This window comes from Onychostoma macrolepis, chromosome 22 (assembly GCF_012432095.1).
Source record: "Onychostoma macrolepis isolate SWU-2019 chromosome 22, ASM1243209v1, whole genome shotgun sequence".
Classification (NCBI taxonomy): Eukaryota; Metazoa; Chordata; class Actinopteri; order Cypriniformes; family Cyprinidae; genus Onychostoma; species Onychostoma macrolepis.
In genome coordinates, this window is record NC_081176.1 from 4,080,591 (window position 1) to 4,093,905 (window position 13,315).

Below are 13,315 nucleotides of genomic sequence, written 5' to 3' on the forward strand. Positions count from 1 at the left end.
GTCAAAAACTTCATATTTGAACTTAATTTTGGTGAAATGTTAATAATATAATGAATGACACATGCCACGATGCAAATAAACATATCTGTAGGCCTATACATTTATATGGTAACACTATACAATAAGATTTCATTAATGTATTAACTTATATGAGCGAACAATGAACAATACATTTATTACAGTATTTATTAATCTTTATGCAAATACAGTAGTTCATTGGTAGTTCACGTTAGTTCACAGTGCATTAAACTAATGTCAACAAACACAACTTTTGATTTTAACAAAGCATTAGAAAATGTTGAAATTAACATTAAGTTTAATAAATGCTGCAGAAGTATTGTTCATTATTCGTTCATGTTAACTACACTAGTTAGCTAATGTTAACTAATGAGTCTTATTGTTAAGTGTTACCCTTTGTATAAATGTATCTGTATACAATAAAGCCACAATAATTCCGGCCGACAGCAAAAATGTATTTTGCCTACACTCTCAGAAATAAAGGTACAGAAGCTGTCACTGGGGCTGTACCCTTTCAAAAAGGTACATGTTTGTACCTAAAGGGTCCATTTTGGTACTTTAAAAGTACATATTAGCAGAGGCGGACAATCCAGGGGTCAGAAAGTAAAAGTCCTGCCATATTTTTGTTCCACCCATGAACTCTGCAGCTGATTTCACCAGAGGAGGAACCAAGTCATTCCTTTCAAGTCACAAGCAAGTCTCAAGTCAAATCCCAAGTCCTCAAAGAGTTAAAGTTAATGAGATAATTAAGTGTCTAATTAAATGATGATTGTGCATTAATGATGAACACCTGCTGTTATTGAGAATTACAGAGGATCAGATATTAATGTTTTAATGGTTAACATGATGCCACCATCACAGAGATCAGTGTGTGCTTTAGTTGGGCTCTTGGCCTTTGACTCCTGTGTTAGATCTCTCTTTGCAGTATTACATGTGTTGCTGTAAAGTAAAGAGATCAGGGCTGCACAATGAGAAACCATGCTTTTACAGCTGTACTGATTGTTTTGTTTTTTTTCTTCTTTGTGTTGTATGTTTAGGTTTTGAAAAATCAACTTTGTGAAATAGCGTGCAAGGAACTTGTTGTTCTAATAGTTATGATGAATTCATTTGAAATCGACTGTATTTAATGCATATAAACACTTAAACTCTTCTGGTATTTAGACGCACACAGACATAATGAACCAGTATATGAATCTCAACAATGGTGACAACCAACTAAATTCTTCATGCTGCAATGTATGCTGGGTAAGACCATAGTAAAAACTCCCATCATGCACTGCAGTATGAATTATTATTGTCACCACCGTTGAGGATCATATGATAAGTGTTCATGTCTAAAAGCCTGAGCTAATGCAATTCTTTCTCCTAATATGTAATCACTACAGTAGCATTTGTTTGGTAGAACTTCTTTTTCCTGAAATTCAGTAATAGCTGAATATCACTCAATAAACCAAAGCGAGACACCTACATGATGCTCATTCAAATGATTTAAAAGCAGAAAGCGTAAACTAATCTGCTACATCAAGTTCTTGATTCAGCAATGCACAAACGTTTGTTGTGAAACAATATTTCACTTACTTAAAAGCAAATTACTTTGATTTACTAAAAGGGTCAAGAGCCCAACTAAAGCAAACACTGATCTCCATGATGGTGGCATCATTTTAACCAATAAAACATCAACGTCTGATCCTCTGTAATTCTCAATAACAGCAGGTGTTCATCACTAATGCACAATCATCATTTAATTAGACACTTAATTATCTCATTAACTTTAACTCTTTGAGGACTTGGGATTTGACTTGAGACTTGCTTGTGACTTGAAAGGAATGACTTGGTTCCTCCTCTGGTGAAATCAGCTGCAGAGTTCATGGGTGGAACAAAAATATGGCAGGACTTTTACTTTCTGACCCCTGGATTGTCCGCCTCTGCTAATATGTACTTTTAAAGTACCAAAATGGACCCTTTAGGTACAAACATGTACCTTTTTGAAAGGGTACAGCCCCAGTGACAGCTTCTGTACCTTTATTTCTGAGAGTGTACAGTAAAATCTCATGAAACTTGACACAGACAGAGTCTTGGGTGTCCTGAAGAAGAATTAATTCCAATTTTCTTGTTAACTCTGAAGGAATTTGAATAATTCCTGTCTAAATGTGAAGGTGTGTTATAATGCATTGTGGCAGACTTTGCCATTCATTTTCTCCCAAATTCTACAGTAAAATCTCATGAAACTTGACACAGACAGAGTCTTGGGTGTCCTGAAGAAGAATTAATTCCAATGTTCTTGTTAACTCTGAAGGAATTTGAATAATGCCTGTCTAAATGTGAAGGTGTGCTATAATGCATTGTGTCAGACTGGCATTCATTTTCTCCCAAATTCTACAGTAAAACCCAGGGAAAGCTGACACAGATAGAGACTTGGTCGTTCAGAAAAATAATTTATTGTCATTTTTGTATTAACTAATTTGAATAATGCATGTAGAAAATAGTAGGAAATAATCAGTGCTATAATGTATTTTAACAGACTTTATTCTCATGGAAAACTCCACAGTATAATATATTTGAACATAATAAAACTGTATCTTTTATTTTTTGTGCTTTGGGGCACATTTAATTCATAACCGCTGAAATATATGTCTTCGTCAGCTTTTTGGCCGCTCCGTGTCTCCGTACCGTAATACCACAAATAGACGTGCAGCGGAATCCTGGTGGCGGCTCGCTTGACCGGGTGTTCACAGATGGCGGCTCACTTGACCGCGGTCTTTGCGGTATTGGTGATCCTGGTCATTTATGAAACCTTATGATCCTGATCGGTACTGAGTTAGTCATCTTTGTGTTATGGTGACCGTATAATTTATTTGTGCTTTCAATGTGTATTTTGGTTAATTTGTTTGTGTAACTAATCTTCTTTTTCTTTTGTATTTTGCAGGAGCTGAGTGTTTCTCAGAGGCAGGCTGGGTTTTTGGGTTGCACCCCATTCACTCTAACAAGGGGTGTCATTATTGCTGTGTCACTATTTTGGTTATTATTTGCAGTGAATTTTGTGGATGTGATTTCTGATTGATTGGGATTTATTCTTTTTTTTTTTTTTTTTTCTTTTTGGTGCATTGCCTTACTAGCCTGTTCTTCATATAGGAAGCCTCAGCCCCTGCAACGATCATCAATTATCCTTTTCTTTTTCTTACTTGACCAAGGCAATTTAATGTTGTTGGTGGGTTTTAAAATTGTTTAATAATTTTTAGTCTGAATAAAATAATTTACACTGAACGGAAACTCACGCCTCTTGCCTTTTCTAAGTGGAACGTATTTGTGTGTCAAATTCTTTGGTTGACTTTTCCCCGGTATTTCGGGGTGGCGTAGTCACTACTAACTAGCCACTTTGATATATATATATATATATATATATATATATATGTATATGTTTTTTTTTTTTTTTCAGCTTTTTGTCTACTAGTGCTCTTATTTAAGATTGTGGATGCTTGTCTCTTGTAAAATTTGTAGACAAATTTTCACTGGAAAATAAGAAAAATAAAGTTTTAAAAGATATTTACAAAGTTATAATTTTAATAAAAAATAATACTTTCTTTAGTTATACAAGGCATATTTGTTAAATGAAAACTACGAATCGAACAGATTTGCATTTAAAATGGTATTTTCATGTAATTTGACGAACTTCCGGTTTAAGCCACGCCCACTTTAGGATCTATCCGAATACAGATACAAATAATTTTGAGATTGTCACAGATACAGATACAGATACAAATAATGGCTCCGCTGCACACCCCTAGTGGCAAGTTTAATACCACAGGAAAAAAGTTCAATATGCCTTTTTTCCAAGCTGCTGTATATAAAAAAACTGATAGTTAAAGTTAGGCGTTCATTACTTTCTGTCAATTTATTTCGTTTTTTAGCACCCCCTCTGAACTGTTAAGCCCCCCCTTAGCACCCCCAACAAAAAAATCCTGGAGCCGCCACTGTCGATCTACAATGGATTTCAAAATAATATTAATTATAATATTTCTTGAATAATTATTAATCAAATTATTTACATTTATTCATGTTAGAAAATAAGTTGAATATGGCTTTAGTCTGCCTTTTCACTCTCTAAGAAGGTGCTCTCATTGTGTGTGTGTAGTTAACCATATTTGATGAGATTCAGGGCAGAACCCGGCAACCTTGAAGTACAGATATGTGTTCTCTGCGTTTGTGTGTGAGTGTCTGTCTTTGAAGATAGATGCGGAGAGAGAGCTCTAGGAGGAAATCGTCATTTGCCATCACCCTGATGTCCAGATATACATCTCTGGAGAGACCTATTGCGTCTGACCTCTGATCACTTGTCACCACAATAATCACTAGAAGATATGCTTTGAGTTTTATGTCCATGTGTGGAGATTTTCTAAGTTTATCTACCAACCAGAGTCTTGCTTACCTATGTATTGATGTAATTAGTGACCTCTGTTAGAGTATAATTGCTGGTGTTTTGAACATGTACGTAGAGCGGCCTACAAACTCCATCGAGAGTGTTGATGAAACTGCAAACTATTTTCTTCAGTAAATGTTTCTTTAATTGATCACATCTCTGACTCCTGTCTTCATCCAACACACTTGGTCCTATAAATTCTCCTACACTATAGTTAAACCATGGAAACCACAAATTAAATATGGTTTTGCTACACCAACCATGGTATTTGCAACACATGGTATTTGTTGTAAAACTGTGATAATACAAAAAAAATGGTTACTACACTTTTTCCTAGATATATTTTTTTAGTGTTTGCTCATCTAAAATATGTCTTTAGGACGCTTCGTATCAGATGTCAAATAGACATTTATTAGATGCCTTTAAGATGTTTAGGATTTACAAATGTATGTAAAACTGACCTCTTAAAGACATCTGTCAGATGTTTGTACACAGCAGATGCTTTCCAGATCAAGAGATCTTTAACAGACATCTTGCAGACGTATGTATTGTTACTTTCTGGGTAGGAAATCACTTGAAAGCTCCAGTCATCTCATACACTGAAGTGAATCTTCAATTTATCAGTATATATTGTAATAAATATTTGAGAAATTATTGTTGTATCTGAGTGTATTGCTCTATGAGTGATAGTCAAGGTAAAGATGTTTTAGAAGTTATTAAAAACCCACCAGATGGCGCCAATGAATACTATAAATAAAAGTGATTTATTTATAAAGTGTAAATATGAGTCAAAATTGTCCTACTTACCTGCATGAGCAGGACAAAACCGCTAGTTTCAAGACCTAGTGTGTTAAAGAATCTTTAAAGGGTAAAACAACAGGCCGAGTACCAAAACAAACTTGTAGCCAATCAGCAGTAAGTTAAGTTAAGTCGTGACGTATTGTCAAGTATGGTGACCCATACTCGAAATGGTGCTCTGCATTTAACCCATCCAAGTGCACACACACAGCAGTGAGTAGTGAACAAGTGCACACACACACACAGTGAACACAGACCCGGAGCAGTGGGCAGCCTTGCTCCAGCGCCCAGGGAGCAATTAGGGGTGCCTTGCTCAAGGGCACCTTAGTCATGGTATCGAAGGTGGAGAGAGTGCTGTTCATTCACAATTCTCCCTTGGAAATAATGTAATTTTGTAATGTATCAATTATCACGGACTGTAATAAAAAACAAAAGTTGTCATATCCTAATACTAAGGGTAAATACATTTGGTTCGAATAGCCTGGTATGGCAAGATGTCTTAAAATGTATTTCTTTTTTTTAACATTTAAACTTAGACCACATTATTAGATTACCTTTTGACTTCATGAATACACATAAATGACAACTTAATGATTTTTTAACATATTTTTATAATATTTTCATAATATTCTATAATATTAAATATTATATTCAATTATATATTCAATTGTAATATATATATATATATATATATATATATATATTACAATTGAATATATAATTTAATATAATATTTTATATATTTTTCTATAATATTTATTTGGCATTATGTTTTTTATGTCATTTGTTTGATAGTTATATATACATTTTATTTAAAATATTAGAAAAACCTGTTTTTGACCTCAAAATAATGCACTTTCCCTCTGTACATGGCTGTGGGGACGAGCAGTTTTGTGATGCTTGGAATTCTTTATAATTAATTAAAAACAAATATTGCGACATTGATGGCTCAAGAAGGTGTAATTGTTCAAATAACACACTGTTTCATTTTAAAATATATAAAAAAAAGAAATAAAATAAAAATTGTAACCAAGTGTTTTTCAAGTGTAATATTGAAAAATGCTGTGTAAAATGAAAATGATTTGAAATTTGTGTCAATATGTCATAAATAGAACGCGGCAGCAGTTTACTGTCAGGAATTTGTCATGCCGCACCACGCCGCGCTCGTGTCCGGTGTAGACACGGTGTTACGATAAGGCAAGAAGTATACTGCAAAAAATGCTTTTCTTACTTAGATTTTTTGTCTTGTTTCCAGCCAAAATATCTAAAAATTCTTATATCAAGAAGGATTTTCTAGACAAGTAAAAATTATTGTCTTGTTTTCAGAAAAAACAAGTCAAAATTAAGTGTGTTTTTGCTTAGAACAAGCAAAATAATCTGCCAATGGGGTAAGAAAAATAATCTTGTAAATATCGGATCAGCTTTCCAGCACTGGAGAGAACTCAAGGAGCGGGAAGGCCTGTGATCGGGCGCCGAGGTTGAAACATGGCTTGAAGACAGCTGCAGTCCAACAGTCCTAAATGAAACAGCCGACTGCATTAACAGTAATCACAGTCACGTTAAAACAACAAAGCTTTCAATCTTATATTGAAATGTATGCCTTAAAAAAGATAAATATTTCAACATAGGCATTAATTGCTTGCACTTCTGACCTATTGTGCTACGTTTCCAGCAGAAACAATACATCACGAGGGCAGCTACAACCAACAGAGATCCAGCAGCAGTAGAGATCAGCAATACGTTCAATAAAGGCAGGCCCTGATCTGTAATGAACAAAATGCGCCATTAGAGTGACTGAATCTGTCCGTCTGATCTACAACGAAAACTATGAAACATGAGCTGAGTAAATCAACGTTAATATCAGCGCTGCTGTACCTGAACATGACTGACAGAGTTGACTGATGTCCAGATGTGTGGTCTGGTTGCTGATGGGATTGTTGAGCACACAGCTGTAGGTGTTTTTATCCTGATATTCCACCTCCAGAGGTAGAGAGAGACTGATGCTGAGATCAGACACACTGATGCTGGACAATAAACTGTTTCCTTTGTACCAGGAGAGAGTCACATGACCCACATTCACCACTGAACACAACAATGAACAATATGATGATGATGATGAAGAACATTGTAAAGAGTTTCTGCTGATGACAGGAACAGGCAGATGAGCTGAAAACATAAGAATAGCCAAAAATCTGGATAAATCTAGTCAACAAACCTGTTTTTGGTGTAGCGTGTTGACAGTCAGTGAGTATTTATGTCAATTCAAAGTACAAAATGATGAAATAATTCAATAGTTATATTCTGGTTTCAGTAAATGCTACCAGTTAAACTCACTGGACAGAATCTGTTTCATTGAAGGTCATCACAAATGATTGCTACTCACCATAGACAGAAACATCGAACGTGTGTGATGACAGTTTCTCTCCAGTAATATCTAGTTTATAGAGTCCAGCATGTTGAGTTGTGATGTTTGTGATGGTCAGAAACCCAGTCTGATTGTCCAGCTTCAGTCTGTCTCTGAATCTCCCATCAGTACCATTAAATGTAGAGAAGATTTGCTGTTGTTTTTTAATTTTAGCTATGAGAGACTTTTCAGATCCAAACATCCACAGTATGTCGTCAGCTTGTTGTACTTCAGTAGCATTAGTTTTTAAAGTGACAGAATCTCCCTCCATCACTGACACTGATTCACCAAACACATCTGATGAACAGATTTTACACTGATTAAGGCCTCTGGTGGTCTACAAAGCCTGAAATCATCTGTAGTTTGTAACTAAATGTGAATTGAAAAACGTTCAGAACAGCAGAACATTCCGCTATCTACAGCACAACTTATGAAGCTATAAAGTCAACTATAACATGAAAAATTAATCTTGATATTGTCAATGCCTTTGTATGTTATGTGTGGGACATTTATATTAGTAGATAACCTGGTTACTTCCAAAGTATTTAAAAAATAATTTTCCCGACATGATGTGCATTTGTAAACCATGAAATTGAAGTTACCTTCACTAGCAATTTCCATTATTTTCCCTGACTGTTAACACCTGTGTAGAACGTTAATGATATTTAGCCAAAAACACATATTTACAACTTACCAATCAGATGCCACCAGCACAAACAGAACAAAACAAGCATGTGGAACATTTTCTTTAGTTGTTCAGTTGTGAAAAGTCTGATCTAAAACACTTGAGCTGTTCATCTGGTGTGAATCCTCCCACGTCAGCGTTTGACCCTCCTATAGTGGGTGAAATGCACAAGCTCTTGGCAAATGACATATAGATATGTATAAATGCTTGTCTGACTCTTTTTAAGACTTAGTGATAGTAAACATTCTTTGTTCTATCATTTAACACTGAACATTTTCAAAAGAAGATGTATGTTGGTAACCCAACATTTGCTGGTAGCCATTGAATTCCATTGTATTTTTTTCCATACTATGGGAGTCAATGGGGACCAGCAACTTTTGAGTTACCAACATTCTTCAATATATATATATATATATATATATATATATACATACATATATATATATATTGTGTTTAACAGAAGAAATAAGTTAATGCAGGTTTGGAACAAAATGAGGGTGAATAAATGATGTCTTTTTTTTCTTCATTTTTGAGTAAACTACACTGTAAAAAAAAAAAGTTGAGCCAACTTAAAATTTTAAGGTAACAAACTTCAGCAGATTTTTGAGTTTTCTCAACTTGTTGTTTTAAGTTTATACAACAAAAAATTGAGAATCTCCCACAAAAACAAGTTGAGCAAACTCAAAAATCTGCTGAAGCTGGTAAAAAATGTTTTTTTTAAGTTCGCTCAACTTTTTTTTTTTTTTTTTTACAGTGTATTAGCCTACTTTAATACCATCTACCATCTCACATTGTGACACTAGCAACTCAACATCTGAGTCAAACTGAAACCTTCTGCGGTTGGTTGTATTTGGAAATGTGGTTTGATATGCTGGGTGAACAAGCAGCTTGTAGGTGAGAGTGACCATTTAGTGTGTATATGTTCAAACCAGTCTCACGGCAGTTCGTGATATAGTCACGAAATTTAATCTATTGATTCGTGTTCATGGACACGAATTTCCCTCTTTTTTTCGTGTCAGGCAGCACGACTTTCATCTAATGAATTTCAATAGGAAATTTATTTCGTGCCCTCCACCACGTTTTTCTTTTTGCCACTGGGCACCACATACGCTGTATATTTTTTCTGATTTGTTATTCTTTTCTTTTCTTTTCTTAATATTCAAGCACTATTACTCAACACTTAATCAGGAGATTTTGTCCATGTTTTTATTGCTTTACATTCTGTAAGCTACTCGCTATTATAAACCATCGTCAGTGGTTCCTTGCAGTCAAATATACACACATATCTGATCTGAATCAAATGATTCGCGATACACGCTTTGAAGTCCCGATCTGAATCAAATGATTCGTGATTCGCGATCCGACTGGAGCGCTTCGAAACAGTGAATCAGTTCAGCTGACGCGCTTCCAAGATGGCGGCGGTCGGCTCCGCCCACTTTAGGCTTCAAAAACCATAGACATATAAATAAAATATAATAATCAAACTTTCTTATCAAGGGGATGACAAATGGACTGCATTCATTATACTACATTCATAATGTAGTATTTAAAGCTCTTGTCAGCTGTAAATGAATGTGTGAAGCATTCACCCATTTGGCCATATAATCACAAAGGTTCTTATTTTTAATAAATCTGTAGATTGTCACTGTCCAATTGTACAGTGGTTACACAATCATGGTTTCAGATTCATCTTTTTGCTTTTTTTTCTACTGTATATAGAAGAGTTGTTTTTTGCTTCTACTGTATGATCCTTTCTTGGTTGCACGTACTTGGTTATAATACAAAAGCTAAACTCACCATAAAGTAAAAAATCCTGAATTGCTTTAACCTGTATGCATTCCTCAATAATGTTATATATTCTCAATAACTAATATGCATAGTTTTTTTTTTGCTGTTGTTTTTCTATTACTTTAAACAGCAAATACACAGTGTTGTCATTGCAGCTTGAGAAACTCCATGCCATTGGATACAAGCCAGTTTTGCTTCTTGGCAAGGAGACCAAAAAAAAAAAAAAACAAGTGTGAAATATTAACCCCTCGCTGCACACTCTCCACCTATGCCCAGGACTACCTTCAGAAGATAGGTTCATTTTATGAATACCTCTGTGAAGGTAAGATGCATGCACTATATTTTTAAAGTCACAGTTCACAACTTGTGTTGAGTATGCAAAAGATTTTTTATCAATGTTTAGGCCTAAATCTTAAAGGGATGTCCCCCCCTCTAAAACATAAATTCAGTCATCAACTCCTAACCTCCTTGACAGTAGAAACTTGGGAGAGGTTTCCATTTTTATGTAACCAACACAGAGTTTGTTAGCACAATACTGGGTCTTTTCATACAATTAAAGTTTTTAAACATTAATTTATCCTTAGATACAGCTCTCCCTCAAACCATTTTGTAAGATTTGGAAAACTAGCCTGCAACTTGTAAGACAACATTATTTATCTGTCATTCATGACTGAAATTTAGTTTTAGAGTGAACCATCCCTTAAACAATTGTCTTATTCACTCCCCAAAAGAGAGCAAGCTTTTGGGAATGATGGGAAGAGCACAACACATGTATGTCAAATTCCAGCTGACCACATTTGCAGTTTGGCACCCACAAAATTGGACTGTATGATTCAAACAGATTAACACTTCAAACATAGAGGTTAACCATGAGTTTGAACTGCACCTGTTTTAATTAAGCAAAACATAACACTTGTTTAACTTGCACAGGTTGGAACCAGGATTCCAGTGGCAATGATGATCAGCTGATTTCTCTGCACCTCACACCCTGTGACTCATTGGAGAACACAAGCAGCAAGGAGGAGGTGAGGACCTTCCTTTTCTGGCTAGACCACCGGTTTAATGTCGTTACTACTGTTTGTTTGTAAATTTGATAATTTTCTTCACTCAATGTATGATTGTATACTCAACAGTTATTGTTGAAATAAAAGGTTGTCTCACCTAACTCGTTATTCTGTTCTCTGACTTCATAAAAACATCTTTATTTAAATGTAACGAATTACACGGTACAGATAGCAAGGTTTTTTTGGGTTTTTTTTTTTGTTTGTTGTTATCAATTTAATAATATTTAATAAGAAATGATCTTGTATATCTGATATAAACTAGGATGATATAATAATATAACGTAAATGTCTCGAATGAAGATGCAATATTTTATTAAATCAACCAAATTCGTAGAAATATTGACTTATGCGAACAAAGAGGAGCTAACGAGACAAAGAGTAAGGCCTAACAATTACAATTACAATTAGGTTGGGAAAATAAGATAAGGATGGTGAAACCGCGGTACACAAATTCAAACAGAAAGAGCGAACAAAATCGTGGAAACTTCTTGGAAACGGTTCCGGCTTCAAAGCGTAACGCCGTGAAAAAACTTTGCGGTTTATATCTCACAAAGGTGTGAGGAGGCCAAGAACAGTAGCGCTGATAAACATGTAGGTAGATGAAAAATGTTAAATAGAACGCAGCTCTGATGTGTCTTATCTCAGTAATAAACAGTTGCATTTGCTAACTAATTATTGGAATTTACGACATGTTAAAACGTGTCGGTATAATGCAGATGAGGTCAAAAACTGATTGCCGCATGTTTTCATAAAAAGAAGAACGAAATATTAAGACATCCATTTTCTGGGTCAGACCTAAAAGACAGACGCCTAAAACACCGGTCGGTGTCAAAGCATTGGTGTGGACAGAATAAAAAAGACATGAATCATACCGCCTTTCGCTTAAAATGACTTATCAACTGTAAGTCGTTTACCTAACTATTGTTTTATAGTATTTGATAAATGTTTTATGTATTGAATGTATTGAAGCGGGTGTTTAACAAGTTTGAAATGTTTTAATGTTCCTGTTTAAGAGTTTTATATTCAGCATACCGTAAATAAAGCGGTTAAATGAGCACGTAGTATTGTTTCAATTAATTCCATAACAGTACGTACTTCAGCGGTTCTTTGTGTGATTTCATAATAAAATCATCTAAATTGTTAACAGACTATTACCTTTTATATTAAAGCTTAATAAAACCGTTAAGTAACGCGCAGTTGTGTAAGACACAAACCAAAACATTACGTTATTGTGTTATCGGCCCTTTTACACATATTTTGTGTACTATCGATTTTAAGAGTGTATGGTTTATCGTTCATGCAGATTATGTTTTAAAGTTGTTAAGCCAAATCGATGAGTTTATAAGACCGGTTTATTCTTTCTACACACTTATACTTCAGACATGTAGAACATTTCAGCGTTTACGTGTAGGCTACTCAATATTGGTCGGTCTGACTCGTATCCGACATGAAGGATCGATGAATGAAATCATGACCACAAACAGGTTAAATGAACAAAAGACGCTGTAAGGCTCCACCCGCTAGTCCAAACAACGGAATCCAGCAGCCTGGTCGAAGGTTTAATGCGTGTTCGGTCTTTTACTTGCACTTCTGAATTTATCAGGATTTAGTTTCAATTTTGATCCAGCTCCAATTCTGATCTGACTCCAATTCCAAGTGATCATTAAATTTAGACTAATTAAAAATGTATCACAAATATCGCTTATATATTAATTTAGATATTTGATTATTCTCGACATACCATATTTTCAATTATCCATTCACTGGGGACCTAATGTCTCTTTTGAGCCTATAGCGTCGGCCGAAGCGCCGGTCTCACGATCACAAACTCGCCAGTCCGATGTTAGTCAGAGGATGCAGGTAGACTAATACCTAATTGTCTGCCGCCAACTGCTTGCTTATGACAAAAAGTGTAGTTTATTTAGTCTTTTCCCGTACAACTTGCTAGCACCAGTGATAGACAGAAATCTGAGGTCTCCGATGACATGCCTACTGCTCCGTTCATTCATGAGCCTTCAGTTTGACCTATCCTGGCCGTAGATTTGCGGTGACAAAAGCCTCCTCACAGTCTAATAGTCATAATGATTTCAGGACAGTTCAGAATAAATCAAATATAACAATTTATTATTAGTCAGGTAAAC

At 35.2% G+C, this 13,315-nt stretch overlaps 1 protein-coding gene across 1 annotated transcript; it reads right to left on the reverse strand.

Annotated features, from left to right (window-relative positions):
* Nucleotides 1–6,749: 6,749 nt before the first annotated feature.
* Nucleotides 6,750–7,908, reverse strand: LOC131530202 (SLAM family member 5-like). The gene is made up of 4 exons (XM_058760359.1): nucleotides 7,617–7,908; nucleotides 7,109–7,399; nucleotides 6,886–6,996; nucleotides 6,750–6,766 (listed from the first exon to the last, which is right to left on the reverse strand). The coding sequence occupies exons 1-4, from the start codon at nucleotides 7,906–7,908 to the stop codon at nucleotides 6,750–6,752; spliced, it is 711 nt and encodes a 236-aa protein (XP_058616342.1).
* Nucleotides 7,909–13,315: the final 5,407 nt, after the last annotated feature.

Excerpts from the sequence above, each read along its gene's own strand:
- LOC131530202 (XM_058760359.1), bottom strand. The coding sequence starts at position 7,908 with ATGGAGGGAGATTCTGTCACTTTAAAAACTAATGCTACTGAAGTACAA. Across the intron at positions 7,400-7,616 it reads GTTCGATGTTTCTGTCTATG|CTCATCTGCCTGTTCCTGTC; the intron begins GTGAGTAGCAAT and ends TTATGTTTTCAG. Across the intron at positions 6,997-7,108 it reads ACTCTGTCAGTCATGTTCAG|ATCAGGGCCTGCCTTTATTG; the intron begins GTACAGCAGCGC and ends TGTTCATTACAG.